Here is a 27,888-nt window from a genome sequence, read left to right on the forward strand (position 1 = left end):
ATCAGTAATGTCCTAAAGCTATTCTTAAAATAAATTCTTATGAGAGCCCCTCCAGATTTTATTTGATTTTATCAGTATTAACTTTAATAGATTTAGGCTTTTATTTATGTTATTTTTGGTACTATACTGTTTTTTTTATTCTTATGATTGTGTTTAGTCATTTGCAAGTTTAGTGTATATTTATTTCCTATATGTGAATAGTTTTTATTTTATTTTATACCTACCTCATTGTTCTATTGAGCTGCACAAAGTGGCTGTTTCCACTGAGTAAAGTCTTTTTGAAAAACGGATTCCGACAAATGTATCATGTTACCATTACTAGGTCAGTTCTGTGTGTCTCATTAGTGACTGTCCCCACCTAAAGGCTGACAGAGAACCAGCAGCGTTTACAGCCAACCTTTGCATGTACTCTGTGAAAACTTGGTCAAGCCAGAAAACTAAAGTCTCATCTTCTGCACATGGTAAAACCAAATGTGTTTATGAAATTCAGGTTGAACTTTGTGCCAGCTGGGGATTACATCTCTCTGAGCCCTCCCATCTTCTGATGCACAGAGCAGTTTTTGCATAGACTATCACACCGCCTACTAAAGGAAAGAAAAAAAAGCACCTCCCTCAGCAGTTCGGTCTTCCCTTGTATGCAAATACTTCTCCAACCGGACTTTCCTCTTCAGTCTGCCTAAGAGGAGGAAGTGAGACCGGGACAGTCTACCTGCCACCTTCATAACCGCTGAAAAGCCCTCAAAGGGAAAACAACCGGTGTGGGTGTGTGTCCCGCAGCCACGGACAAACTTCCACCCTTCTGCTGTTGCTGTTTTTCTGTCGGGTTTGTGGGGGGACTGGTTTGATTCGCGCCAGCGGCCCATCAAGATGTCTCACCAGACGAGCCAGAAGGTGACGACTAAGACCTACCGGACCCTGAACGTGGCGTCTCCGGAGACGGTGATGCAGACGGGGCCTGTGTCCCCGCTCCCGTACTCAGTGAACGGTCTTGGTGTGCGCTACCTGGTGCCGATGCAGCAGGGCATTCCACAGCAGTCCTACGTCCTGATGCAGCAGCCCATGATGCAGCAGCCCGTGATGCAGCAGGTGATGTCCCCGGTGTACCTGCAAAGTATGCCCCACATGAGCGTTAGCAGCCAGGAGTCCGACCTGCTGTACGAGAGAAGGAACACAATGGAGGTGAGCCACTGCGATCAGCCTCTTCTCCTGCTGTTATTATTAGAATTAAAGTTGGAGCAAAACTTTCTTATGTCCCAGGCCTAATAACGCATCTCAGCATAACTTGTAGTGTCAGATGTTATATTGACATGTCATACTCTACAATTAGAAAGTGATTTCAATAACAACATAAGGAATGTGGGTTACTCATCACGCATTCAAATTACCTCATTAGGTTTCCTAAAAATCTATATTTAGGGGGTGAACAAGGAGCTTTATTAATCTATATTTTTATGGTATTATTTATGATTATTTACAAAAACTCCTAAGGAGAACTATTACATTTTCAGTTTTTTTAATTCACTTCTGTAAATGACAACATTTGTTTTGTTTTGAGTGCATGCAGCAATCGGTTAATGATTACACTCCCCAGTTAAATTGCAGGGCAGCAAACTACAATCAAACCACAATCCTCACAAAAACACATTGCCCACGTAGCACTGGTGTATCACTCAGGACATGGTGCTTTAAATTTTCACAGCCTGTGATCAGAGCTGAAGTCAGGTGCATATAGTAAAGCTGAGCTGACTTTTCCTTTTTTTAGCAGTCTAATTTTGTGATCCATTACTTATGTTTAAAAAAAAAACACACACATTAATAAAAAGGGCATTTTCAACCTGTGAATTAAGTCATACAACTTCAAGAACATAGTAGTTAACCTGTAGGTGGTTCTGTTTTTTCCCAGTCTTGTCAGTTCTTTGCTTATTATACAGAAGGCAGCCTGGTGGCTTAGTCACTATCACTGCAACTTTCCAGCTATGGCTGTTGCAGAAGAGCCATGAGCCTGTTAAAGCTGCCATGTTTAATCAGCTGATCAATTACTCCATCAAGAGTTAATTAATAGGCAACTATTTACATAATTGAGTAATCATATTTGTCAGTTTTTAGGCAAACAATTTTTAAAGGTCAAGATTTCTAGGTCACACATCACAGCACATAGACAAGCCATTTAAAAGATTAATTATGAAATATTTATATAATATCAAAGTAATCTTATTATTATTATTATTTTTCTTCTTCTTCTTATTATTATTATTTAACCAAGAAGTCACTAAAAATGTAATTTAAATCTTGATACTACTACTTCTACATAACATTTAAGGATCTTGCATAGCTGTTTGGTTATAAAATCAAACAAAGATGCATCTGACAAATTTATCTTATTTTGTTGAACAGAGAAAAGTGTTTGCTATCACTTCCCTGCCTCACTGAATGAGCTTGAGTAAAGTTAATCTTATCTGCTCACGCTGACTGAAGGAGTAAGAAACTCTTGCCAGTCCTGCCCTTTGCCAGTTGACTGTTTTATAGATACCATGCTGCTGCCAAGCTATAATGTGATTATAATTGTACAGTCCCTTCGATCAATACAAACTGCCGCAGGCCTCAGAGTTTGTCACCTGCTAACAAAGCTCTGGTTTGCCTCCTCACTGATTGTTTTTTACCAGGCACCAGTCTCTCTGCACCTTTTCGAGTCTTTCCAGCAGACTCTTTGCTGCTCTAATAATTATTTGCTAAATCTTGGTCCTTTGTCAAATTATGTACTACTTTGCAGTACATAATTCGCAGAATATTGTCAGGACTCTCTCAGGGCCTTGTTTTTAGCTGCTTGTAATTTACTGGTAATTAAATATATTAAAATCCATTCTGCTGTTTGAAACACTGCTCTCAGGGCTAAAAGTTAATAACGTATTTGATAGAGAAACCTTGACACACCCATTTTGACTGTATTATAGCGACACACCCTCACATTTGAAGACAAACACAGTTTTTCACCTGTCTAAATCACTTCCTGAATTCAATTTTAATTGTACATGGTGAGACAGCAAGGACCCCTATTGTGTTGTTTTCTTTTCTCTTAGATTTTTCAGGTGTTGAAAGATTTGAGCTTCATATGACAAACATTCTACAGATCAGATTTATTTTTTAGAAATTAATATTTGAATATTGAACATTATACTATGCCCTGCAAGATTACTTCATTCTGATTGGCTGGATATATTTTTCATTATCTGCAGTACAGTAAAAATTCAGGTGTAATAGTAAAATCTGATATATAACTCTGTAAATGTAAATTAAGGGCTAGCAGTGTTATTTTTGTTGCTAATGTTGTTGTCTATTAAATATCCAGATGCTTTGAGATGTTGGTCTACTTAGAAGTATTGAAGAGATTAACTGATTGATGTAGATTTCGGTTTCTCACAGACCTCATGAGCACTTTTTTTACTTTTATATTATGGTAAATCAAACATCTTTAATTTGTTACTCGAATAAAAACTGTTTAAAGAATTCACAGTGGCCTGTGGCAACTTTAATTTTTTCTTGCAGTACTTAGTAAAAAAAAACAACAACAACATAAATAAATACTGGCAGATTTAGTAGATTCTCTTTTTCTCTGTGGAGCTCTGTATATTGCAGTGTGAGCTGCAAACCCCCTGGATTGGCAGGTTGGCGAATAAACATATTTCTTTGTCTCATCTTAATTTATTCAAATGTTACTGGCTAAAAGTACCAACATCTTCTTCTCAGTCAAAAAGTAGTCCTGTACTAACCTGTACCGGCGTGGGTAAAACAACATGTATAACAAGGGTCAGTGAAATCAAATAACATAAAACGTATATTTTCCCATCGTTGTTTACTAAGTTTTATTACCAGTGAATAATATTGCCAATAACGACTGTTCAAACTCAGTGGTTTGAGCTTCACAATAAAAATCAGTTTCAGAGTAAAACACTATAGTGGTATCAGAAATTGCATTTGTGGTCAAGACCTGGTAACACATTAGTACAAGTAAAACTTTGGGTCCATACTGACATAGTGTATGTTCTATTGAGAATTAGTCAGGGGGTCTAATGTTCTTTGATGGGAAGAGGAGAACCAGGAGATGAATGGTTAACAGAGATGTTTGTGATGCAGTTACAGAAACAGATGTCAACACTTGGGTCTGTCAGAACAAATTCCATGTAATTTAGGATGGCAAAGTCACGCCTTGTGTCATCCAAGACAAATTAGTCAAGTTGTAAGTTGAAGAGACCTTTCACAGTCAAGCCAGTTAATCTCAGCCAGTGTAAAGTCTAACATCAGTCAGGATTCATTTATTCAAGAGATTACTCAATATATTTTTACAGGCAAATTGCAAGTTTAAAGCCTACGTACCCTGTTAGGATATAAAAAAAATTGTGTTGTTCTGGGATTTTAATGTTTTGTGTTTATGATTCATTTTAAGTTAATATTTTAGGATAGGTAGTGGGTTGGCCCTGAGATAGACTGGCAGCTGGGGTAGGCTACAGCCCCCCTTCCACCCTAAACAGGATAAGAGGTTACAGATAACGAATGGATGGATGTAAGTAGTAGTCTAAGGAATGATGTTTTTTATTTTCTTTTTCTTTAAGTCTCTTCTCTTCCTCTTGTCCCATATTGCAGAGTCCGAGCGGGAATTCTTCAGTGGTGTTCAGCTACATGTCCAGTCCTATTAAGAGCCCTGAGCCAAGTGCTGAGGAGGAGGAGGAGGAGGAGGTAAGGACACATAAATACTACAAATTCTCACTATCAATAATTTTTAATGAAAATGCTTAGTCAAACAGAAATCTGGCAACTTCACATGTCCTTCACTTAGTATAAACCTACTGCAGCATGAACCCTTTTAAATACAGTAGAACAGAAGCCTTCTTGTCATTATTGAGTACATATACATGTTACACATACAATGAAATTTGGTTCCTGCATTTACTCGGACATCAGCAACCCCTTTAGCCATTAGACCCTAAGTTTACTTTGGTTCATTTTTTTCTTATCCAAGTTGTTTGTGATAAAACACAAATAAAAAGATGCTAAAACATCTTAACAATAGATGCAAATAAAGTTGTGGATAAGCATTGAATCTCTACAAGTGAAAAGCAGACAGGTCAACTCCGTGACCCAGGCGAACGTGGCATGCTGTACCCCGAAACAAATGAACTTGTTGCAGCAGGTAATCCCTCTCTCTTAAAATGTCACTCAAGTTAGAAAAACATGGGTTGCATTACACTGCACTCCAGCAGATAAAAGATAGATGATAGAAGCCGGCTGTAGCTCATTCACCGGACCACAGGGTCAGTGGTTAGATTCCCAATCACTCCTCGCTATGTACTTTTACTACTATTCATGACTGGAAGTGTAATTCTGTGATAGAGCAAAGAGCTGTTATGTCAAACCGAAACCCAAAAAAGAGGTAAAAAATATTCAGAGGGAGTGCTGAGTCCATCTGTTGGTTCTGTGCTGCCACACCCATCAGCATGAAACCTCAAGATGGGAACATGTCAGTGTGTGAAGTAGTATAACAAGTATCTTTTTTGAATGTGTGTGTGTGTGTGTGTGTTAAAGCTTTCTCAGTTCAGCCGGGGGCAGTTCATTACACACATATTGTGGTGTGCAGCTACACCCTACCTTCATATTCATACTGTTACAACAGCACTTTGTTCATAATCACAGGACCTTGTCACAAAGCTGAAAGCCATACAGGGTGGTTGTTAAATTGGGGTGTGTCCGGTCACTTCCCATAGGCCCTTGCTGTGGGTGGGTGAATTCCTTGGATTTGAACCTGCACTATCATGTATATGCCTGTTGTCAAAACAGGGAGGTTCTTTAATTTATGATGGCTGTGACGGCACTTTGATGCCATTTGTGGCAATTTCTCCAGAAAGTCATTTAATTTAAAGCTTAATTTAGTTAATTTCTTAAAGTGGCTGTCACTTTATAAAAGCTAATAAGTAAAAGCTAATAGTTAGTTAGAAAAGATCTTGAAATAACTTTTATCCGTTTAATTTTCTGTGTTTGCCCAAATGGAGCACTTACATTTGCAGATGTTATGAGCTGAGTGGGAACTTAACATAAAATATGCAGGGCATAGTATAATGTTCAATATTCAAATATTAATTTCTAAAAAATAAATCTGACCTGTAGAATGTTTGTCACATGAAGCTCAAATCATCAAGACCTGAGAAATCTAAGAGAAAAAAACAACACAATAGGGGTCCTTGCTGTCTGACCTTGTACCAATAAAATTGAATTCAGGAAGTGATCTAGACAGGTTATATACTGTGTTGGTCTTTAAATGTGAGGGTGTGCCGCTATAATACAGGATTCACACAGGGAAACATGACATAAAAGGTCATTTCAACAAAACACACAGTGCAAATAATAAAATTGCAGTCTAAAGAGGAAGGAATCATCTGCAGAGTGTGTGCGGGAATCACGGCTGCGTCTAACCTGCCCTGTTACAACTTGCTCAACTCGATCTTGTGCCAGGTGGAACTTCAGAAAATAATTTGGGCAGTTAGGTGTCAGATAGATATCTGCTACTTTCCCAAAAATTCATCAGAATAGATTGTTTAATAATTACAGAGTCAGACTTAAATGTTGTTAGCCACATTAACCATTAACCTGCCATTTTACTTTAGAATTTCCTTTTAAAAGCTGCATTTAAAGAATGACATTATTTGAAACCGTGAGGTTCTTCGCTAGAATTTAAAGGTTGTCACCTCACAGCAAGTGTTTGAAGTAAAAACAGATGAAATAGTTTTCCACTGCTGAAGGAGGCAGGATGAATGTGCTAAAAGTGTTCATATGGGTGGAAAACAGGTAAAATAGATTGATGTCTTCAGTGAAATTCAGTGTCAGAGGTCAATAAGTTGAGCCTTTGTCTGCTGTTTGATCAATGACAGACAGAATTCGGATTTAACCTCTGACAAGTACACATGACACTGACAAACATGTTTGTTTTTCTGTAGTAGTGAGTGCACCTGTTGGCATAATAATAAGGTCCCTGACAGACATTTGTGATATTTGCATTCAGTACCTTTTGTTCAGCAAATAATATGGATAATGATGTTTGATGTTCCTGACATCTTGTAAATCCTCTCAAAATGGTACAAGCTGAGTTTTGACTGATTAAAATGTTCATTCATTTAATTTTATAAATGAATTTAATTGTATTAATTTGAATTTAAATATTTTCAAAAACCCATAAGTGTCATCAGAACAAATAAGCACATTAAGAAAATGAATTTTCATGAGAACATCTTTACTATTTGTGTATACAGCAGGAGAAATAACTAGAACTCATGTTATTTAATACATCTGTGATGGTCTAAACAGGATTTGACCACAGAACTAATTTCATGCATCTAAAAGACTGAAACAACTGCAGAGATTACCATTCCACAGTGATGCTAACCTGCCCAAAAGTGAGGATCAGTGATCACTGTCAGAGTGGAAGGCGTGGTAAACTAACAAAACTGAAAACTTTTAGTTACTGACATTAGGTGCTTAAAATGCCAAAAAGCAAACAGTAGTTTTTGTGTCAAGAAAATAAAACTTCCAAATGCATGTGGCAGATCAAGGAAGGAAACCAGTTTTTAAATATATCAACTACACTATTAGATTTAATATGCATGCACATTATTCTTATTATTTTTATCTTCACTCAGTGAGCCGAATGAAGCATGACATGCCATCCCTTTCAGTCTGTCTGGGTTTTCAGTGGTTCGTTCAAACCTTTCATATAGACACGTCTGCCTGCAGCTGTGAACAGATGCACACAGGTTTGTACAGGCCAGAGCTACAGCTTGACCATGTCACTGTAGTTTATTAATCACCTGACATTGAGTCTTGGTATGGATTCTGTAAAAGTTTAATAATATGCAAAATAACTGAGGTTCAGCGTCTATTGAAAGAAGCGATATATTCTCATAAGGACATTTCAGGAACGAGCGTGCTCTTTAATTTTAGCAACAGCATGACAGCGCAAAGCCAGGCCCTGAAAAAAATTGTTTTCTCAGTTTGATGTGGAACTGAACACTATGCTGAACCTCTACTGAACTGAATTTTAAACCTTTGGAATTCATCATCAATCAATATTTTTATTTTAATATTTTAATTTCAAGTTATCCTTAATTTTGGGGGGGGGGGGGTTATGATAAGTAAAACGTTGAGAAGCAATGGAGATAATTCTATTGACGAAGGATTGATTTTGTTGTCCGGTTTTGTGTTGATAATTGTGGTTGACTGAAGGCATACGGTGTGTGAAGAAACACTTATCTGAGGATCTTTGTGGTGGCAGCATTTTATACACATCTGTTCTATAATTACCAAGAGCAACACACAAGGGCACAAACCTTTGGATCTAGCATTGTGTAGACAGTCACTTTGGAATTCACTGGTAGTGCTTTGAAAAAAACTCTTTACTAGTGTAAGAATGAAATCTGTCATCTCTTTGAGTGTCCTTACTGAGCAAGAATTACTTTGTAGTGTCTAAACACAGAGGAGATTTTAAGATTATGTGACAAACTATCTGAGAGCTGACAGCTTCAGTGTAGTTCATTTTTTTGTTCCTGATCAGCTGCTTTCTAAGCGGCTTTTGTCACCACTGGAGAATATGTGAAGTATTCAGACATAATTACAGGACAGACATGGAGGCTGTCACACTGTGGTGAAGCAAGAGCACTAAACGGGACTTTGTGTTTACAATGAAATGTCATTTTCACCTATAGTTTATAAAACAAACAGGAAACCAGAGAATTAATCAAATGAGCACAAATAAGATTATTTTTTTCTCTGTAGCATAACACTGTTGGAGGGTGATTTGTTGCTGTAAGATTTTACAAAACATTTCATAACAGCTGTTCAGGAAGAATTTCTCAGCAACAGCGTTTTAAAGCCTTACATTCCCCATTCTTATGGTGTTAACAAAATTTACAGCTTTGCACTTGACAAAAAGTTTTGCAACCAACCATCCATGTTGTCAGCATGCATCAGAAATGTTTATATGTGATTTCTTTTCACAGAATACTGAGTGAGACAATACTATTGGTGTGTGCAACTCACACACAACCAGATGATTATAAAGAGACTGTTTTGTGAAAGTTGCTCTGTCACTGACATTTCTGAAGCTGTCATACTGGTGAAGAAATGGTGAGAAACCAGTTTATATCTGCACATGGTTGTGCGGATTTTTTTGTTTTTGAAAAAATAATCACCTGGATTTCTTATTGTAATATTGGTGGGGTTGTGAAATGTAAGCCTGATAAACAGACTTCACTTTAATACTCAGGCATGTAGGTCAGCTGATGACCATACATCAGACTTATTCACATTTGTTGCTATTATTTCATTATTCTTCTGGCCTACAAATTCAAGTTTGCACCCGGGGAGACATGCATCAGTTAGCACATTTGAAAAGCAGCAGAACTATTTGAAACAGGTGAACACACCAGTGACATGGGCTCATGCTACTAAACATTTTAAACACCTTAGAAAGTAATGAGTCCCTTGTCAAAACTGTAGCCATTGATAGACATGCAATATACTTGAATATGCCAAGATGTAATAAATGTTTGGAAAACATTTGCTTCAGTGGTTTCTGCCCATTGTACCATCAAGCAGAGAGGAAGAAGAGCAGCACTTAAACATGAATGTCATTATAAACTGATGTCTGTGAAAACAAATCTGGGTCTGTCTGAGGTTAACACTTTTGGGCCGTGCAAAGGAAGCTTGAAGGGATAGTTTAAAACTGTGGAAAATGTGCTTTTGAGATAGTTGAAACCAGTGCCACACCTGCAAGTAAATATTAAGCAGGACCCAGCAGTTTGACAGGTTAGTGTAAAAACTGGAGGTAGTGGGAAATAAAGAACAACCTTCCTCTCATGCTGACTTGTCAACACATACAGTAAAGTTTCGCTGATTTAAACAGCATATGAACTCAAATATGAAAGTGATGTAGCTCTGATTCCTGAGTTTGATGTGTTTGGCTATTCATTAAGGCTTTGATAAAACTTACCTGAGCCTGTCATTATTATATTCTGATGATCTTATGATGGTCTTAAATCGGCCTCAAATTGGCTCTGTTCCCCCTTGGACAGTGACATAATTTGTATCTATTAGGTGGTGCACATTACAATGGATTTCAAATGTGGTCTAAGTATTAAATTTAGAGGTTGGACAGAACTAATGGGTGAACTATGATGGAATTGCAGCCATTATTTGCTGAATTTTGTTGCTATGTTGACTTCTGGGTCACATCCAGATGCTAGGAAACTTTTGGAAAGGCCTCCTTCTGCTCCTCTGCTTCTTGTTTGGATAAACAGGGTAAAAAGCACCGCTATGCATTTGCCCATCACAGGTTATTTACACAACTTGTCTGCTTGGGCTTGTTGCTAATATTTGCTGTGAACAGTTTTTGCAAACACAGATAAGGAAGAATAGACCATCACATCATTTGTACAGGAATGCCTGCTGTTTTGTCTTCTTACTGTTTTCTGACTTACAACTCAATTTAAACAAACTAGTTTAATTTCAGCTGTTTTCAGGACAGCTGTTGATTTTGCTGTATGTGTGTTTAGACATCAAAAATACCATGTTACACTTGAAGAATTGAGTGAAAATGTTTTTATTTGTGGAGTTGTTTCATGGCTTCACTTAAAAGCTGGAGAAGATTTCTGGCTTTATGCAGAGCTGGGCATAATGTAGTGGTAGTGCGTGTTTGTTATTCTCATATTTTATCACATCTTGAATATATGTTCCTAATTCCATTCTTGTTCTGCAAAGATCTTAAATTAAAATTTAAATCGTTGCCAGTCTTCAGTCCTGCTGTAACCTGTTCAGAATCAGTGTCTCCACATTTTTGGAAATTGTATGAGTTTGTGTTTCCACTGACCGTGTTGTTTCAGATTGAATGGCACTTCTAATGTTGAGTAATGAGTAATACCTGAGCTTCTTTGGAACTGCTGTTGCAATCGAATCTGTGATCTTTCAGTTGTTTTAGCTTTGTTGGTTCTCCTGTGCTCGTGTTTCCTGGTAGTGATGGCATTTTTTAATCTTACATTGGAAGGTAGGTGCAGAAAGGTCACAGGGCAATGACATTCAGAAACACGACCGGGAACTTTGACATTTGGAGGGTTTGTTATACTCTGAAACTCCAGTTAATCTGGAACTCCTGTTTCATTCAGGTCAGGTATTGGGAAAATCCTGCAAAAATGAATTAAAGCTTGTGAAATTTTTACAATAATAAAGCATGTAATGTTCAGTTTTGTGTGGGACTTTGATAGAGAAAGTTAAAGGAAAGTTTATTTTCGGTTTTAGTCGCTGGAGATGTTACCACACCAATCTGATTCCACACCACCACCCACTAGAGCCTCAAAATCTGCAGAGTTGAAAGCAACCTTTCTCTGGCACAGTGTCTGACACTGCACATGATGTGGAATTCCTGCAAGTGATCTCTGTGAGTCCCAGTTGCTGTTCAATGCTACATTAGTGTAAAATTTACCTGGTGGAAAATCCTTGCTCCCACGCTGCTCCTGGGTCCTGTAGAATCTGGCGGGACTGCTATGTTTTCTACATGATTCTTTGGTTTACAGTTCCCCCTGTGGGTTCACAGGCTTATATCTAATCTTACAATTAGATTTTTTTTAAATCACAGGAGCAAATAATTTTTTTTGCTGCCATCAGGAAGCATTTGTTTAAGATCTGAGATTTGGTCTATGTGTTAGAATAAATGAAACTGAAGTTTAAGTTGGTCCATATGTAATTTCACTTTATGAGTATTTATAATTGTATCATTTCAACGAACAATGTAACTGTAGCAGCTGTGGCTCTTAATTTAGCACTGTGCTTCCAGTAGTTTAGTGTTAGTGCTGCCATTTTAACACCTGTGCAAATTTAAAATGTTTGCTGGGATGAATGTGAGAACGGAACAGTCACTGTTTCGGTGAATAGACAGATTTGGTGGAAATTCTTCTGTGTTAATCCTAACCTAGCTGTAGGATGAAAAGAAAATCTTTAACAATTATTTATCAGATTTACTCACACTCAGAATGTCACTCAAACTTGAGAGATTAGGTTGATTTAACTGTTACAAGATCCGGAGTTCTGGTGGGTGTGACAGGGAGAAATGTTTTTTGTAAAGTGCTTTTTAACAACCACCCTTTGTTCAAAGTGCATCCCAGGACCTAAAAATAGGAGCATGACACAAGGCAACATGTTGGTATTGACCCACAGTCTGTAATGTGTCAACAAATACAGAGAGTGTGACAGACAAGTGTTTGCAGAGTCAAGGTGATTTCTGTGTAAAGACTACACACAACAGGCAGCTTAACATAGCATTACATAACAACATGTTTTTTTACTCTGTTGCTACAGGTAGATAACAGGAGGTGATGAGTGTGATTGGCTCAGATCACATGTAGCAGCTTTAGTGTTTAAGTGGCAGGTGGAGATCCTGGGTCCTCAGGTTTTGACAAGAAGCTTCATAGATGTGATTTACAGTACATGGTTATGAACGGTGAATATATGGCTGTCTCTTACTCTTACTCTTTACTCTTCTCTGTTGGCTGAAATGTCACATGTCCCCATTTCGCTGTACGCGTCTTGATAAGATCATTCAAGAGTTTGAAGAGCGTTTAGATTTTCTCACCAGTAATAGTAAAACAATAAGGCCAACTTTTGTTTGATTGTTTTGTCAAAAGGTCAGAGGCCTTTCACTGAAAGTTCCATTCAGTCAACACTTTGAGTTTTCATTGTAAGAACCATCCATGTTGGGCTGAAAGCTGAGATTTTATTTGTAAATAATATTTTATATCACTACCAAACCTTCGACCTTTCATCACGTGTGTCTCTTTCATGCTTTTGTTATGATTTTTAGTCTTAACCAACTTGGATTTCTCAATAGCTACTGTGAAGGAAAACACCGGACAATAAACATTTACACTGAACAATAAAAAAATGATTATGATTATCACAGTTACTTTGCATGTGTGTATACTGTTCATACAAGTATGTTGAAACATTAAAGGAGCAGATAACCTGTCTCATTCACTGATGATTACCAGACCGTGGTTAAAAATCAGTATCTGTCCCCGTGTAATCAGGAGAAAGAAGAAGAAGAAGAGGAAGAAGAAACAGTGGAGGTGGAAGAGGTGGAGATTGTGAATGTCATACAGCAGAAACCACCTCCGATGATAGAGAAGTTGTCCAGAACGCAGGTGAAGACGGAGCTGAAGGAGTTCCCACAGCCCACGAAGTTGGACACACGTTACTTTGGCGAGCTGCTGGCTGAGGTCTACAGGAAGAACTGTGACATCCACTCCTGCATCTCTGAGCATGTGTCTAAGATCCGTGGACAGTGAGTGTTAAAGTGCTTGTGTATTTTATATATGGGTAAATGATGTTTTAAATAATTGTGGATTCTTGTATAAGTCAGTTTAAGATGATTACAGAAAGAAAGTTTGTAATTTTATCGAAATCATGATTTTTTTAACATTTGACAAGTTCATGACTAATTCTAATGTCTAACAATTAAGAGTCACTAATAAGATATTTTTGGTTGTCATAATTTTAAACATTTGTGTTAGAATTTTGAGTGCTTCTTTATGACCATTTGTCAGTTTAATTTTCTTAGCTGGCACTAGTGAAGGCACTGTTCATTTTTGCAACTGCTTTTTTATCACTGCAGCAAAACTTTCTCGCTGGTTAAAAGAAAAACCGTTAATAACAGATTCTTATCAAATGACTTCATTAGGAGTCTGTTTTTATTATCTCGATGTATACTGTAGAATCAGCCATGTGATATCATCGTAGTGCTAGACGCTGGGTTTGGCGGCTTGGATTAGTGTCATTAACAGCATGCTTGAACAGGTCAGGGAGGAGTGTCAGTTGGTTTCTCTCCCTCATAATTCTAGCCTTTCTCACCACTGATGTTTTTACCTCACTTTACTATGTTACAACATGGCAAAAAAGACCATTGCAATAAATCAGGGACAAACTGACTTTAGTTCAGTTGTTAAGTATAAACTCTGTTTTCAGTGAAGTAGTAAACTGGTTTAGTGCTTTGATAAAGTTGTATTGAGAGATTTCGTATGTTCAGCTGTTTCCAGTTGTTCTTGCTGAGGCTCATTGCATCACCTGAAAACCGTGTATAATGCAGGTAATTACAGGAAACCTAGCCCAGCAAAGGGGAGGATGATTGTAACCGTACATCAGGTGGTCTGATGTAGCCAATGAAAGTGAGCTAAAAGTCACAAAGTGAGGTTTTGTATATCAAGTTACCACCCAGTTAATTCATATAGTGTTTTTTTTTAAATGTTGTGTGTTACTGAACGAACCATAAACTCCTCGTCCTACTACAACTTTTTACCTCTCTGTCACTCTGACACCTCTGACATTTGAGGCTCTAAATCAGCACAGACATCTGTACTAGTGTACACATACTGGTGTATTGAATGTCAGAGCTGTTTGGTGGAAGCTGATATCATGCTGCTAAAAGAAAAGTGCAGAAAAGTGTTTGATATCAACAATCGCATGAGATTATGAAGGCTGTTTTCTTGAAGAATGACTTTGTTGTCAGGCTGATATAATGCTGTTCTCATCCAGCTAATTTGGTAGATAAAAAGTAGTTTGATTATTGATTATATTTACTTTCAACCAAAAAGCTTCATCAGAACTGTTGAAGCATGTTTGGGATAACAGTGACTCTGATGACTGAGGATCCTCACACTGTTCCTGTACAAAGTTATCGTGTTTCATCTTATGGTCAAGACAGTGAAAACCATAATAATGTACTGTTTTGCATTACAACAGACCAAGCTGTTCATGTCAAACTAACCTCAAAATTGTAATGTCAGTATCATTGTAGCTCTTGTAAACATAATATAATTTAGTAAAACAAAGCGATCATATAATTATGTATTATGATATATGCTACTGTAGATTAGCCTTTACTGACTCCTTTGAAGATTACAATGTTAAATACAGCTACTATGAAAACACACTTATGTCCATTTCATTTTTTACCTGGTTTCTGGCGCACATTCACCTCATTTCTCTCCAGTCATGATGTCGTCCTCATTGTTTGTCTTTCCTCTCTGTGTGTTACAGGAAACACCAGCTGGATCCCAGCAATGACCATAGGGTGGGAAACAAACCTGAATCATACACATCTGATAAATAAATCTCAACATTGCTCAGCAGAAACAACTTCATTTAAGTCAGAGAAACAGGAGCTGAATTCTATAGAAAAGTATAAGTACTTGCAAAAAGTACAGAACTAAAAATAGTTTGTGCTCACTACATTGACTATTGACTACATGGATATTTCTGTACTTCAGTAATTCTTAGGAAAAAAAGTAATTCATATAAATCTGTAGACAGTCATCCAGAGTAAATTTTTTCACATTAATTTTCTCCAAGTTGTGAATTTTGTTGTTTCATTGTGTGTGTGTCTTCAGGTGGAGACAGACAAGGTGGAGGCTTTGATTCCCAAAGGAGCAACGGAACTGACCAAACAACAAATCCGCTATCTGCTGCAGGTGAGGGACAGAGTTATGTTTATTTGATTTGTTTCTCTCTTTTATCAGTCATGCTGCACTTTATTTGTATTTTAACCTACATTCCACCATTTCAAGGTTTTGAATAAATCTGTGTTCAGTAGTTTATGCAGCGGATATTGTGCAAACAAGGTCTTTTGCTCTTTTGGTTGATTTTAAAGTCTTTAAACCATTTAATGTCTTTTCGATTTTTGAATTTTAAAATTAGTGTTTGTCTTCTATCTGGTAACACTTTAACTTCCAGTTATACAAAAAAAAAGCTAAACTTTATGTCTTAATATTAAGAATTGATTTGAAGACGTGTTCTGTATCTTGCCTCTCTATTGCTAATTTCTTTTTCTTTTCTGTTTCTCAGACTCGCCTCACTGCAGATAAGAGCATGCGTCTGCTGCTGTCCACCTTCAGCAGCCTGAGAGAGGAGCTCCTGCATATGTCTGAAGACCTGCGGGTAAGAGCTTGTGCTGCCCAAAGGGAAACCTCTTCATGTGATGCTGCAGAAAATTTATTAGTATAAATATTATATATTACAGTAGTATTTATAGTTTTTGTTGGTAACACCTCCAACACTATCCTTTGCAACATGTCACTTTAATATGTGGTTGAAAATATGAAACAATTATAAATAATTTAAATAGTTCGGCTTTGCATTGATCCATTCATTAAAACCTTAATAATTGTGTTTATTTTGTTCAATTTTTACTGCCAAATGGATTCAAACACACCATCCACATAAGGTAACTGACATGAGTTTCAGGCAAAAATGAAGCAAACAACGTGTTACTCCGTTGGTATGAACGTTTACATACTGGTTCATACAGCAGTTTTTGTCTACTTAGAACAAAGCATCTATACAGCTTGCACATTACATTATGAGCTTTTTGTAGCTGTGTGAGCTGATTTGATGGTTCAGATTACGGCAGACACATAGTGGCATTAGGCCAAATAATAGCATATTATTGCAAGGGTTAATGCAGAATGGTGGAGTGACTTTTATCGTGTGCTGATGTTCCTGAAGTGAAATGAAATGGAAACCTTTTATTTTCCTTAGTCTTTTGTATAATTTCAATCAGAACGAAACATACAGCGTGAATATTGCAAACATTAAACACAGTAAACACGTCTAACTCTAACACTCAACCTCAACTCTAATATAATCAACAGAACAACAGCCAACAAATCATAAGGACCTGCAGGAAAGTTTTATATTTAGATAAGTGAAATGATTGTAACTGATTGATTCTTTCTCTCTTTCTCTCTTGTTACAGCGTCTGGAGGGTGAGAAGGAGTCTTTGGAAAGAGATCTGAGTTTTAAAGCAGAACAGGCTCGGCAGTATGACAGCCTCCTAGAGACTGTCAGAGAGAATAACAGACAGCTCCAGGTAAAGTGTGCGTTTCTGTTTTATTACTTTATTTCCTATATGAAGAACAGTCTCAATCAGACAGAAATGTGAGGAAACCCCTTATATAGAGAGTATTTGAGTCTAAGATAAAAATAAGAATTGGGGCATAATAAATAGGGAAGATGAATTCAGTGGTAATAAGTGGTAGTAATGATGTTAATCTATTGTGTTGGACCGTAATTCTTTAGTTTTATGTCCAATTACAATCTCAGAATAGTTCATCGAGACAAGAAGGACACAGCCAAATTAATAAAAGTTTATTCAAATATTATTCATTAACCACTTTATTTTGAGTAAGTACATCATAAATGTTAGTTCTTACATGAGGCGAAAACACAACTACACTACAACAAAAGCGAAGGATGAAGTCAGTCTGTACAATGTGGTGGATGTTTACAATGGACTCCACTTTGGGTCATAACTTTTCATAAATGTACACTATGTTTTGTCTGCCAGTGGGTTTTTAATCTTGATGAATGTCTGACTGTTTATGTTTCATGCCACATCTCATTGTACTGTGCAATTACATATTCCTACATGTCAGAAATGCACTTTGAGTAGTACACTGTTACAATATTAGATTAGAAAAGTCCTAAAATGAGAAAAGAAATAATGTTTTAGTGAACTAATATATAGTATGTGAAATATAGACACACTACAGAGACACTTCTCTGTATAACATACGATACAATACAGCATCACAAACTGCAGCAGGAACATTATAGCCTTCATGCAGAATTTATTGCAGGACTGTTGTTTCACACATCATTACTATCCCACATATGTGTCATCCATCTCCAGCTGTCATTGAAGGAAGCCAGCACTGCCCAGCGTTCCCTAGAAAGTCAGCTGATGAACATCCAAGACACTGATTCGGGTCGTATGTTCAAAATGAAAGAGCTGGAGGGAAGAATAAAAGCACTGGAGAAGGAGAACGACCTGCTTCGACAGAAGGTCAGTCAGGAAAAATATACCTCAGAAGCCATCAGTGTAGATATGCTCTTAAGATATGCGTAGAGATGTCACCAGTGTCAGTAGTGCCGAGCCATTGTTAAATTGATATTTAATGTTTAAGGCAGTCTAAGCAGTGACTCCTGCTGACAGAGAAATGGTGTCTGCAAAATTCAACATGAGACCTTATAAATTCAGTTACAAGATCAGAGTGGTGTCAAAATATGTGGTTTGGTGAGTTAGTGCTTGCCTTAAAAAATACAAAAAACACATGGATCAGTGACCTCGGTTACATTTTAAATTGCAAGCCTACAAATCAACTTTATTCTTAATACTATAGAAAAAAATCCATCCAAGAGAACACTCTTACATGATTGCTTAACAAAATGATTAATCATGCCTGTTTCAGTCAACTATCAGGAAAAATAAACATTCACTCATGTGGAGACTCATCTAAACTTTTAGATTTTGTTTTTTGAAGGAACATTAGCAATGTTTGGGATCTGTTTTTTTTTTTGTGCCTTGCACATGCTTATACGCAAAACACTTCAGATAAGATAACAATCTTGGCTCAAGTGTTAACTTTGGAACAGGGATGATGACTTTCTATTTTTTTCCTTTCCTTCCTTCCATGTCCACCTGTCCTTCAGCTGGCAGGCCAAGACAGCAGCACCACCTTTCATATCAAGACAGAGGAGCTGTCACGTCAGTACACTGATCAACTCAGCAGCCTGAGACGAGAAAAAGATGAGGAGTTAAAGAGGCTGAGGGTGAGAATGAACAACGCTATTGGAGAGGTTTTCAGGATATTTGGTTCAGACATTCACTGCTAGAAATTTTTTAACACACTATTCCTGAGCTGGCTCAAATAAGGAACATTTAACAGTTGTGTTTAAACATCTGCATCCCCATATTTTAAAATGGCAGAAAGCGTAAAACAAAGATTTGTTTGCATCAACATAATATTTAATGCACATTCATTGAGTACAAATGTTAAGTTCCTGTTTAAATATTTTATCTGGGGGAAAAGTTTTGCACTGATATAATTTTCATTATTTTACTACAACTTCTTTTTCATACACTCCTTGACCATTTTTGTCCTTCTGGTGATAAAAGAACATTTGCACTTGCTAAATGGGGAGTTTTAGTATATTTGGTATAGGGTTAGGTTTGCATCCACGTACACTGATGCAAAATTGCAATAATATTAATTTCCTTGTCTTCTCTCTCTAGTCCCAGGTGGCACGAATGCAGACAGAGGTGACCACTGAGAAGTCGTCCTCAGAAAAAAGTCTCCAACTGAGGATCTCTGAGCTCATCACCATGTTGGAGCAACGGCAGACAACCATCACCCGACAGGAGGAGGTCTGCAACACAACACACTAAAACTGTTGCTCATAGTTTTCCTTCAGTTGTAGATAGATTTGGTTTCTAGTCATCTCTGTATCATATGAAAATTATGTGAGAGGCGTATAACACATGTTTATGTTGTGTAATACATCAAGCCTGCACTTGTGAGTTAAATTACTTAGGGTGAAGCCTTCTTAATGCAAGGTTTCTCTTTTTCTAGATTATTTGAAGAAGTTCAAGAGTATCTGAATATGAATGGGAGGAATTCAGATATAGTTAATTATTAGTTAATACACAACTGCTCTTAAACAGTGTCTTCAGAAAGTACTCAGGCCACTTCACTTTTGGTATACTTTATTATGGTCTAGATCTAATTGTAAAATGCTAGACTTGCCATTTTTGTTTCATAAAAAGAAGCTTTTGTATTATATTGAATATTTGGTTTTATCTGACTGCTTCTTTTAGTGATCTCACTACATTCCCAGGCAGAAACCGATTAAACTTTGATGAGTTACTGTAGTCTGAATGCACAAATCATTTGTACTGTATGTGCGCAGTCATGCAGAAAAAAATTGCATAACCTGCCTTAAATGAAGTGGATAAATCAAGAAAACTAAGGCAGCTGTTGGTATTACAGAAACGCTGATCTGTTTACACAGAAACACACCCCCAGCCCTCCAGGCTTGTGAGCTGATTTGTTTCTTCATTTCATTTTCACCTTTCAGGTATAACTACATTCTGACCTGTTTTTGTACTGCATCGACTAAAGCTGGCTGTCAGTTAATGTAACCCCAGGAATGTGTTTATCACCTCAGGGTGCTGGCATCACATACCTGTGTTATAGTTTCTCACACATACAAAGCTGATTTTAGAAGAGGACATGACTACAAAAAGGTGGAGAAAAAAAGCAAACTGAAAAGTCAGTTATGCTGAAAAAAAAGCCTAAACAGGAAAGATCATGCATTAGATTAGGAATTATCTGATTAAAGATGAACTGATGAAGATTAAATGAACAGCACCATAGTTTAGACCCAGATTTACATGCCAACTTTTTGCAACTAACAGTTTTTGATACTCAACACATTTCAGAAGATATCGTGATACTGCTATTATTATGGGTTCAATAATTCGGTTTACAAAGAATAGGAGATAAAAATAACCTTTATGATGCACACAGAATGGAAAGAAATTTTGAAGTATTTCTTTCATGAACTTCACATATAGAACTCAGAGTAAAGACATTCTATAAACAGTGTTTTAAGTATTTTACACTGCTAACCTGTAACTTTTGATCTCTACAGGAGATCAAGAGGCTGATGCAGGAGAGGAACGACACCTCCAAGAACGTCACCAAAACGATCATTACTAAGAGGTACGACACTGTCATTTGTCATAGTTCACATTTTGAACCTTATTGTAAACAATTGAAATCGTTAATTGAGCCAGTAATTGTTGAATGACAGAACAACTCTGCTAACTTTTGATTTAAGGATTTATGGATTGCACATTCTGTAAAAATGTGGAGTCTAATGTAGTAATGGAAAAAATGTGTAATACACCGGCAAAGAAAGAAATCTTTGAGTCTCACTGAGCATATTAGCTCAGTAGCGAGGCGAATTATGCAGCTAACCAGGTCAACGAAGTCAGTAACCTTTTTTAAAATCCATTCTTAAAACATGGTTTTATCAGAGAGCCTTCCCCGATTTCATTCGGTTTAATGATCTGTTCTACATTTTGTTGCTGTCATGTCATGACTTTTTTTATAATGTATTTAACTTTTGCTATGTTCTTTTCATTCTGTATATATATTTTCATGCTTGTGTGATGAGTGCTAAATATTAATATTAAAAAGTGATTATTATTATCATCTTCAGTTAATGAATACATTTTAAAATCACTTTCTCACTACACAAACCTTCTGCAGGTAACTAGTTGCCACAGTAAAAATGGTGGAGCCACTAGAAATGACATATTTGATAAACATGGATAAACTCCAGAACATGGAAAGATATCAACCTCAATACGCTGTAAAACCAAATCAATGTATTACCTTACCTCACACTATTGAAAGTTTAAAAAAAATTATGTTTCCTTAAGCCATAATTGAGAACATCTATGTGTTTGTGGACTCAGGTACAGGAACCAGTACCCCATGCTTGGTTTGCTGAGTGATGACTACCAGGTCACCTCGCCCGTCAAAGAGGCCAAGACCATTGTAATTGAGAGAACTGGAGAGATGATCAAACAGGTAAATCAAAGAGGAGATTAAAGGATTATTTTGAAAAAAATTACCTAATTTAAAATGACAGCTTTAGAGTAGCATTAGCCACCTTCTACTACACAACATGGTGTGTAATGTCAGCAACATGCACCAAAGGAACCTCTTTTGTCTTCCTTATTAATATGGTTTACCACAAAATTCAGCACTCAGCACTGCCGCTGTTTGAGCAAAGCCATTTTTTTTGTGAGCCGATGACGCACAGACAATTTCTGAGAAACCTATTGTCATCGAGGCTCTGTGCTAAATTCTGCTGACATGAGAGACAATCTTCACTGAGATGCACTACATTCTACAAGTATATGAAGGTGTGGGGCTGAGAGGTCAGAGTGATAGCAAGGGTTTAGAGGACCTACAAAACAACATCAACATTACATTTTACAAAAGTGAGTGTGCTTCGGTGAAAAAATAGAGAGTTTTAACACATTTAAAAGGCATTACCCCATTACCTTATTACATAGAAATTACTGCAGTACTTTTTTATTTTTTAAAATATTACCCCACTATTACCCTATTATATGTATAGTGCAACACACTCAACACAGTAAGAAAGAGAAACGTAACTACAATAGTAACGTTTACAGCTTATACAACTTTTTTGGCTGGTATATAAAATCAAATGTTAAAATGTGGTTATATTTAGAAAACTACTGGTACCTGTTATTGTGTCAAGATCAAAAGAATCAAAAGAAATTGTGCAGTATTTTAATAACTGTCAAATCAAAAAATACTGTTATTATTACTATTACTATTATTGTTCCTTGACTTTAAAGTCAAGCCTAACAAACACAATATCCAAACACAGACATATTAGACACAAAGGCAATATTTACATATCACTTTGAAATATGCTTTAAAACCAACTTCAGAGCAAGACAACTTGAACATGAAAAATTTTTGTAAAAATTGTTGTTATGTGACAAAAGGCAAATTGAAACTTAATATTGAGTGGAATCAGGGCTATTACAGCTTTTGTTTTGGGATCATACAACTTTAATTTTGCTGTTAAGAGTGTTTCTAATGCATGATTAACAGGTATGGGTTACTGTAGTCATGGACTAGTGCCATCTCGAGATAAAATGATGCTGTTGCAGGCAGTTCTCTTGCCCATCTTTGGTTGGAAGCTTGGACTTGTTTTGAACTTTCAATTTAGGTTGTACTGAAGGATTGTTTATTCGAGTTGCACTTATGACAAGAGAGCAACAGAGAAATTTTCAAGGTGACTGCACTTGAAGTGGATTTTAATAACAAAATTAATCATAAAACTGCAATGGTATTCTGTTTGTTCCCCGATGCCTAACGACTTACTTTCAGGCTCACTCATTAAGTTTCTGAGGGTAGAAATAGTACATTTGGAGTTAACTGACTAATAATAGTAATGAAGCTACAGGTGGATTAAATGTATGTTGTCACACTGTTCAAATCAAAGTGTTTCTTTTTATGGCATTTTCAACTTCCAAGATCGCTCTTGGAAGTGTAGTAATAATATTGTAATAATCACTCATCAACTATAAATAACTGAGTCTAACCACTTGTAACCAAATGTGAGTAGAGAAGATTCATTGTTTGCTTCAGCATCCGGTGATTGTGGACAAACTTGATAATTTAGAAAATGACTAATATATTATTATTTAAAGCAAATGTACTACCAGTAGGAGTCACCACAGACCTATCCGAACCCTACCTGTAAATCACTTTCATGCTGTGTGAGGTGAAAATTAGGGTGACTATAACCAAACTAACTAATAGCTGAAGATGGAAGCAGCTGTGACAGTTACAACATTCTCCTTCAGTTTCACTAGAATCACAGACTTACAGAAAAAACATCGTGTTCTGCTCTGCTGGAAACTTGTCCACCTACGGTTTTGTCTTCGATCCAGACTTTTTTCAAAAGTGCACTAATAATTTGTACAAAGACATAACAACTGTACCTGTGTTGTGTTTATTTCGAAACAGGAAATCATTACAACTCCTTAAAAGACACACTGCTTCTCTCCGACAGGAATGATTACACGACAAGAAGACCCAGATGCCTTCCCCCTTACCCCCCCCTGCATGTTGCTCCCTCTCCCCTCCCTCATCCCCAGGGCTTCTAGGGCTCCCAGGGTTGGTGGTGGTTGAAATCCCCCTTTCCCCTTCTAAATTTGGCAGCATTAAGTCAGATCTTTGGTTTAAACAAATTGGTTTTTTGCGGTGACTGTTATGTTGAGCTTTTTTAATACAAAAAAAGAACTCATAATCCAATAATTTAAGACCAAACCTTTTAAGGGCATGCTACAACCAGATGGTTGTGCAATGGATTATGCTCGCAATCATGACAACTGGGAACTGGGCTAAAATTGAGCTGAACTGAGGATAGTTTTGTTTAAAAATCATGAACACACTTCATCTCACTTTAATAATGTGGACATCTCAACAAAGCCTGAGCTCACGATTAACCCAGTGAAACATTGTCTATGTCCTCGACTGGCATTTGACAAATAATAAAACGCTAACATGCTCACTGATAAATTTAATTTATAATCTCTCATCTGATCTGATATTAACATTGAAACATAGCATACAGTTTTGAAAACATCATATTGACTATTTTGACCAGGTCAAATACTATACAGTACATTATTAGCACTCTGCCGGAGGGTTGGGAACTGTGGCTTATTGCTCATGATGGAATCACTGAACAAGTGATTCTGTGATATACTGCAAGACAATCATCTGTGATACATTACTGTCTATGTACCAGGAAAGGCAAATGTCCATAAGATGACAGAATATGTGTTAGAAATATAAATAATTTCTGTATTTCTTCATAACCAACTAGAAGTTTCACTGATCTTTATGAGATTGAAATAGGACACAACATCCAACTGCCAGAAAGTAGAGCAGTTCATCCTGGACTAAAAACAAGATGTAGCTGAATGTCAGTATCACAGGAGATTGTATTGTGATATATCGCTGTATTGATTTTTCTTTTGGCCCGTCCCTATTTGGCTGCCGTGCTAGTAAGTTCCAGTAAGGCTGCATTCTGCAAACGCATGGATGTTGTCTTCTCTCAAATGAGATTGGGAATCCTCAGTTCCAGTTGTCACTAATGCACCTTTACACTGGTACCATCTATAGCATGTATCATGAGATCCTATTCAAAACCACCACAGCCATGCTAGCCCAGGAGATGAGGAAGTGGATGCATTACTATGATTGCTACTCTGCATGTAAATATTGTTTAAAATATATTTATATTTAGAGCGGCTTTCCAGCAATGTGGTTTTGATGAACATTTGGAAAAATGTTCTGATTGGGTAGTTTGCTTTGCTTTTCTTTTATGCTAAAATGGTAGGGTGTATCTGTGAATGATGTAATTGTTTTTCTGAAGCATTTTATTTGGAGGTGTACATGTCTTGATTGACTCAGGGGTACATAGGTCTGTCCTGTTCACGCTGGGTTGAGACCATGTGACATCTCACATCCTTGAGAGAAGGTTCAAGTAGTGATTCTTATTTCTCTTTTCTTTTCTCGTTTTCGTGGTTGCCAGTGTCTAGTCTTTATTCATAATAAAGCATGTTGACAGACTCTGTGTTCAGGTGCTCTAAACTTACACCTAATTTGACATTGAGTATGTAAAGCCTTAGACTGGAAAAGAAGAATACAAATATTTCTGAAAAAATGCAAATGTATGCTTCTTTTCATACAGTTTGCATACAGCCTACTGCAAACTTTTGTGCGCATTGAATAGACCATTTCTGACATCAGTGATGACTTTTTGTTCAATCTCTGACCTTTACTAATGACACGGGTTTCCATTTGGAGAAAGACAAACACATTTAAGATTGTGCATAGGACAACATTTGCAGGTGCATGCACATGTTGAAGATGCTGCAGGACAACAGAAGTTAGCTTTAAAACATCACAGCATCACTCCTCACAAAGTTTCAGCCTTATTGCACATACACTACCCCTGTTAAAAACCTCTGATTCTCAGTACTGACAGAGGACACAGAATCAACTTTGTGCAGAAAGAATGTAAAAAATATTTTGACTGTTTGGGAACTCAAGTGCCTTATTGTGCTTATCATGTTAACAAACTAATGCTAGTACAGCATCATTCTTTTGTGGACAAAATATAACCATCGCTTGGTCCAATGGATAAAATCAACTGATCCTTTTTCAATAGCTTTGGTGCCACTGCCCCAATAACAGCTTTTAATATTGGTGAGAGGAAGGCATTTTATGTGGATTTTATGTAAACATTTAGTCATTTAGCAGACGCTTTTATCCAAAGCGACTTACAAGTGGGGTACAAGGCAAGAAAAAATCTAAGTCAAGGATAATCCATGAAAGACCAAATCCTGACTTTATCAGTAAAGAGTAAATTAGATCTTGATCTACATTAACTGGTTGTAGCTAATCGTCAAGTACATGTTTTTAAATATATTTTTGTATGCATAATAATCATCTTCACTTTCCAGTCCAAGTTTTAGTGCTAGGCAGTCGATGGGGCCTCAGTCCTCATTGATGACAAATGTTTGAGCTGCGACAGGTTGTGATTAAAACCAGTTGGGTCTTTGTGTCTTTTTTACTGTGCACACTGTTTAATATTGATTAAAATCTGCACAATCGTGATAGCCATGTTAAAAAATCTGATCACCAAAACTTGCTATAAAATATTATACTTGACTAAACGCCTCTCTTTCTTAATTTTTTATCTTCTTACTTACTCATGTACCCTTTTACACTTTATATTAATAAAAGCTGGGAGACTTTTAGATCACTGCATCATTACACCCAGTATTTCTAAACTCTTGTGTGATATTCGCAAGGTTTATCAGTCTAAATATCTCCAGCAGAGGGACCCAGCACCCCTCAGCAGCTCATTCTCAACTCGGGGTCAATGAGTGGAGCTGATCGAGCAGAGAGACAGGGAATGAGGTCATCCCAGCTCTGTAGGGCTTGGCTCAGTTGGCTGCATGTCAACCATTTTGATTTCAGTCTCTCTTCTCAAAGCTCACGTGGCCACAGAAAAAGAAGAAACTGTCACTGTGCACTGGAAATGGTCATGACTGTCCTGGCTCACAAACCGGCCTGGATGGGAAGAAACCGATTGATTAATTGAATACTGATACTGAATAAAAAAATAATCTCATTTAAGATTCTTTAAAAGAAGTACACTGTTGCCCATGAAGTTGGAATAAAATATGTTTCACCTCTTCTCATGAAATTATTGTGACAATGTGATTTATTCTTGATAGATAAAATGTATATCTTCTAAAAACTTTGTTGATCACTCTTTTCCAAACATATCACAATGAAAATTAAAATATAATTGGCCATTGCTAAAAAGAGGATTGTGTCTGAAAACAAAATTATTCTAACTTTATGGGCAACAGTGTAGTTGGTGACTGTTTAAACATAAAATCTAGTGTGCGCAAGATAAAAATCTAAATCAAAGTTAAAACTCAATAAAACTGATCTCATTCATCCTAAAATAATATATTACATAAACAGTAAAAATGTATCCAAAAAGTACTAATTTTGAGAAACACTGCTTCTCATGTTCCAAGTGTTTTATCTATTAAAAATCATCTGTACTTATCTCATTATACAATAACACTTTGTTATAATACAACAGAACACATGGCAGTCATCAGGACCAATTACATTAATTTTAGCAGTTTGAGCTATGAATTCAAACTATGCTAAACTTTAAACGTTTCTCTGCTTGCTGGCAGGCTAGTTTTCATGCCTTCTCATTTATTTTAAACATTTAGTGTTAAAGATGACTGTAGGATTTTTTTTGTGTTAAATATAAATTCTATTCTTATCAACATTTTTGAGCTATTTGACAGTGTTGTACATGTCTAAGTACACATGCTGCAGGAGATAACTTCAGTACTATAACTGATTAATTACTCTTGTATTTTGTTCCAGTTTTATTCTGTACTTGAAAATCAATATTTAGTGTCGATTTGGAAAATAATTATATTTCTTTACTTTTTTCACACTTGTTGTTATATTTTGATGTTTCATATTTTGGCATTAAATAGTACTAATACTACTACTTGATATGACTGAAATGTCTCCATGTTCCATCTCTCTTCACTGACACATTTTTTGACTAATTGGGTTATGTAAGCTCATTCTACATTATGTATGCCTGATGAATTAAAAATGGTTTACACACACAGAGACACACACACACACCCACACACGTATGTGTTAATAAACCCAGGATTCAGTCATGATGTGTTCTTTAAAATGTAATGTCTAATATTATCATTGTCAGCTATTAGAATTTATATGATTTATTACAGTATACTAGTTATTAGAAATAGTGGTACATAAC

At 36.7% G+C, this 27,888-nt stretch overlaps 1 protein-coding gene across 3 annotated transcripts; it reads left to right on the plus strand.

The window, feature by feature from the left end:
• The first annotated feature begins 641 nt into the window (after nt 1-641).
• On the plus strand, nt 642-27,613 carry pof1b (POF1B actin binding protein). 3 transcript variants are annotated; one of them, XM_067491540.1, is made up of 13 exons: nt 642-1,179; nt 4,639-4,731; nt 13,119-13,369; nt 15,121-15,154; nt 15,471-15,551; nt 15,925-16,017; nt 16,835-16,948; nt 17,771-17,923; nt 18,571-18,690; nt 19,154-19,285; nt 20,572-20,642; nt 21,404-21,518; nt 23,505-27,613. In XM_067491540.1, exons 1-13 carry the CDS (start codon nt 868-870, stop codon nt 23,523-23,525), a joined length of 1,590 nt encoding a protein of 529 aa, XP_067347641.1. In that variant the 5' UTR covers nt 642-867; the 3' UTR covers nt 23,526-27,613. The 3 variants fall into 3 exon arrangements, with proteins under 3 accessions (XP_067347641.1, XP_067347640.1, XP_067347642.1); XM_067491539.1 differs by having other exon boundaries at nt 643-1,179; nt 13,116-13,369; XM_067491541.1 differs by having other exon boundaries at nt 644-1,179; nt 13,116-13,369; nt 23,551-27,613.
• The last annotated feature ends 275 nt before the right edge of the window (nt 27,614-27,888 follow it).

The sequence above is a fragment of the Channa argus genome, chromosome 22 (genome assembly GCF_033026475.1).
Source record: "Channa argus isolate prfri chromosome 22, Channa argus male v1.0, whole genome shotgun sequence".
NCBI classification, from domain to species: domain Eukaryota; kingdom Metazoa; phylum Chordata; class Actinopteri; order Anabantiformes; family Channidae; genus Channa; species Channa argus.

Coding starts and splice junctions, on each gene's coding strand:
- pof1b (XM_067491539.1), top strand. CDS start 868: ATGTCTCACCAGACGAGCCAGAAGGTGACGACTAAGACCTACCGGACC. Junction 4,732..13,115: donor AGGAGGAGGAGGAGGAGGAG/GTAAGGACACAT, acceptor CCGTGTAATCAG/GAGAAAGAAGAAGAAGAAGA. Junction 17,924..18,570: donor ACGACCTGCTTCGACAGAAG/GTCAGTCAGGAA, acceptor CCTGTCCTTCAG/CTGGCAGGCCAAGACAGCAG.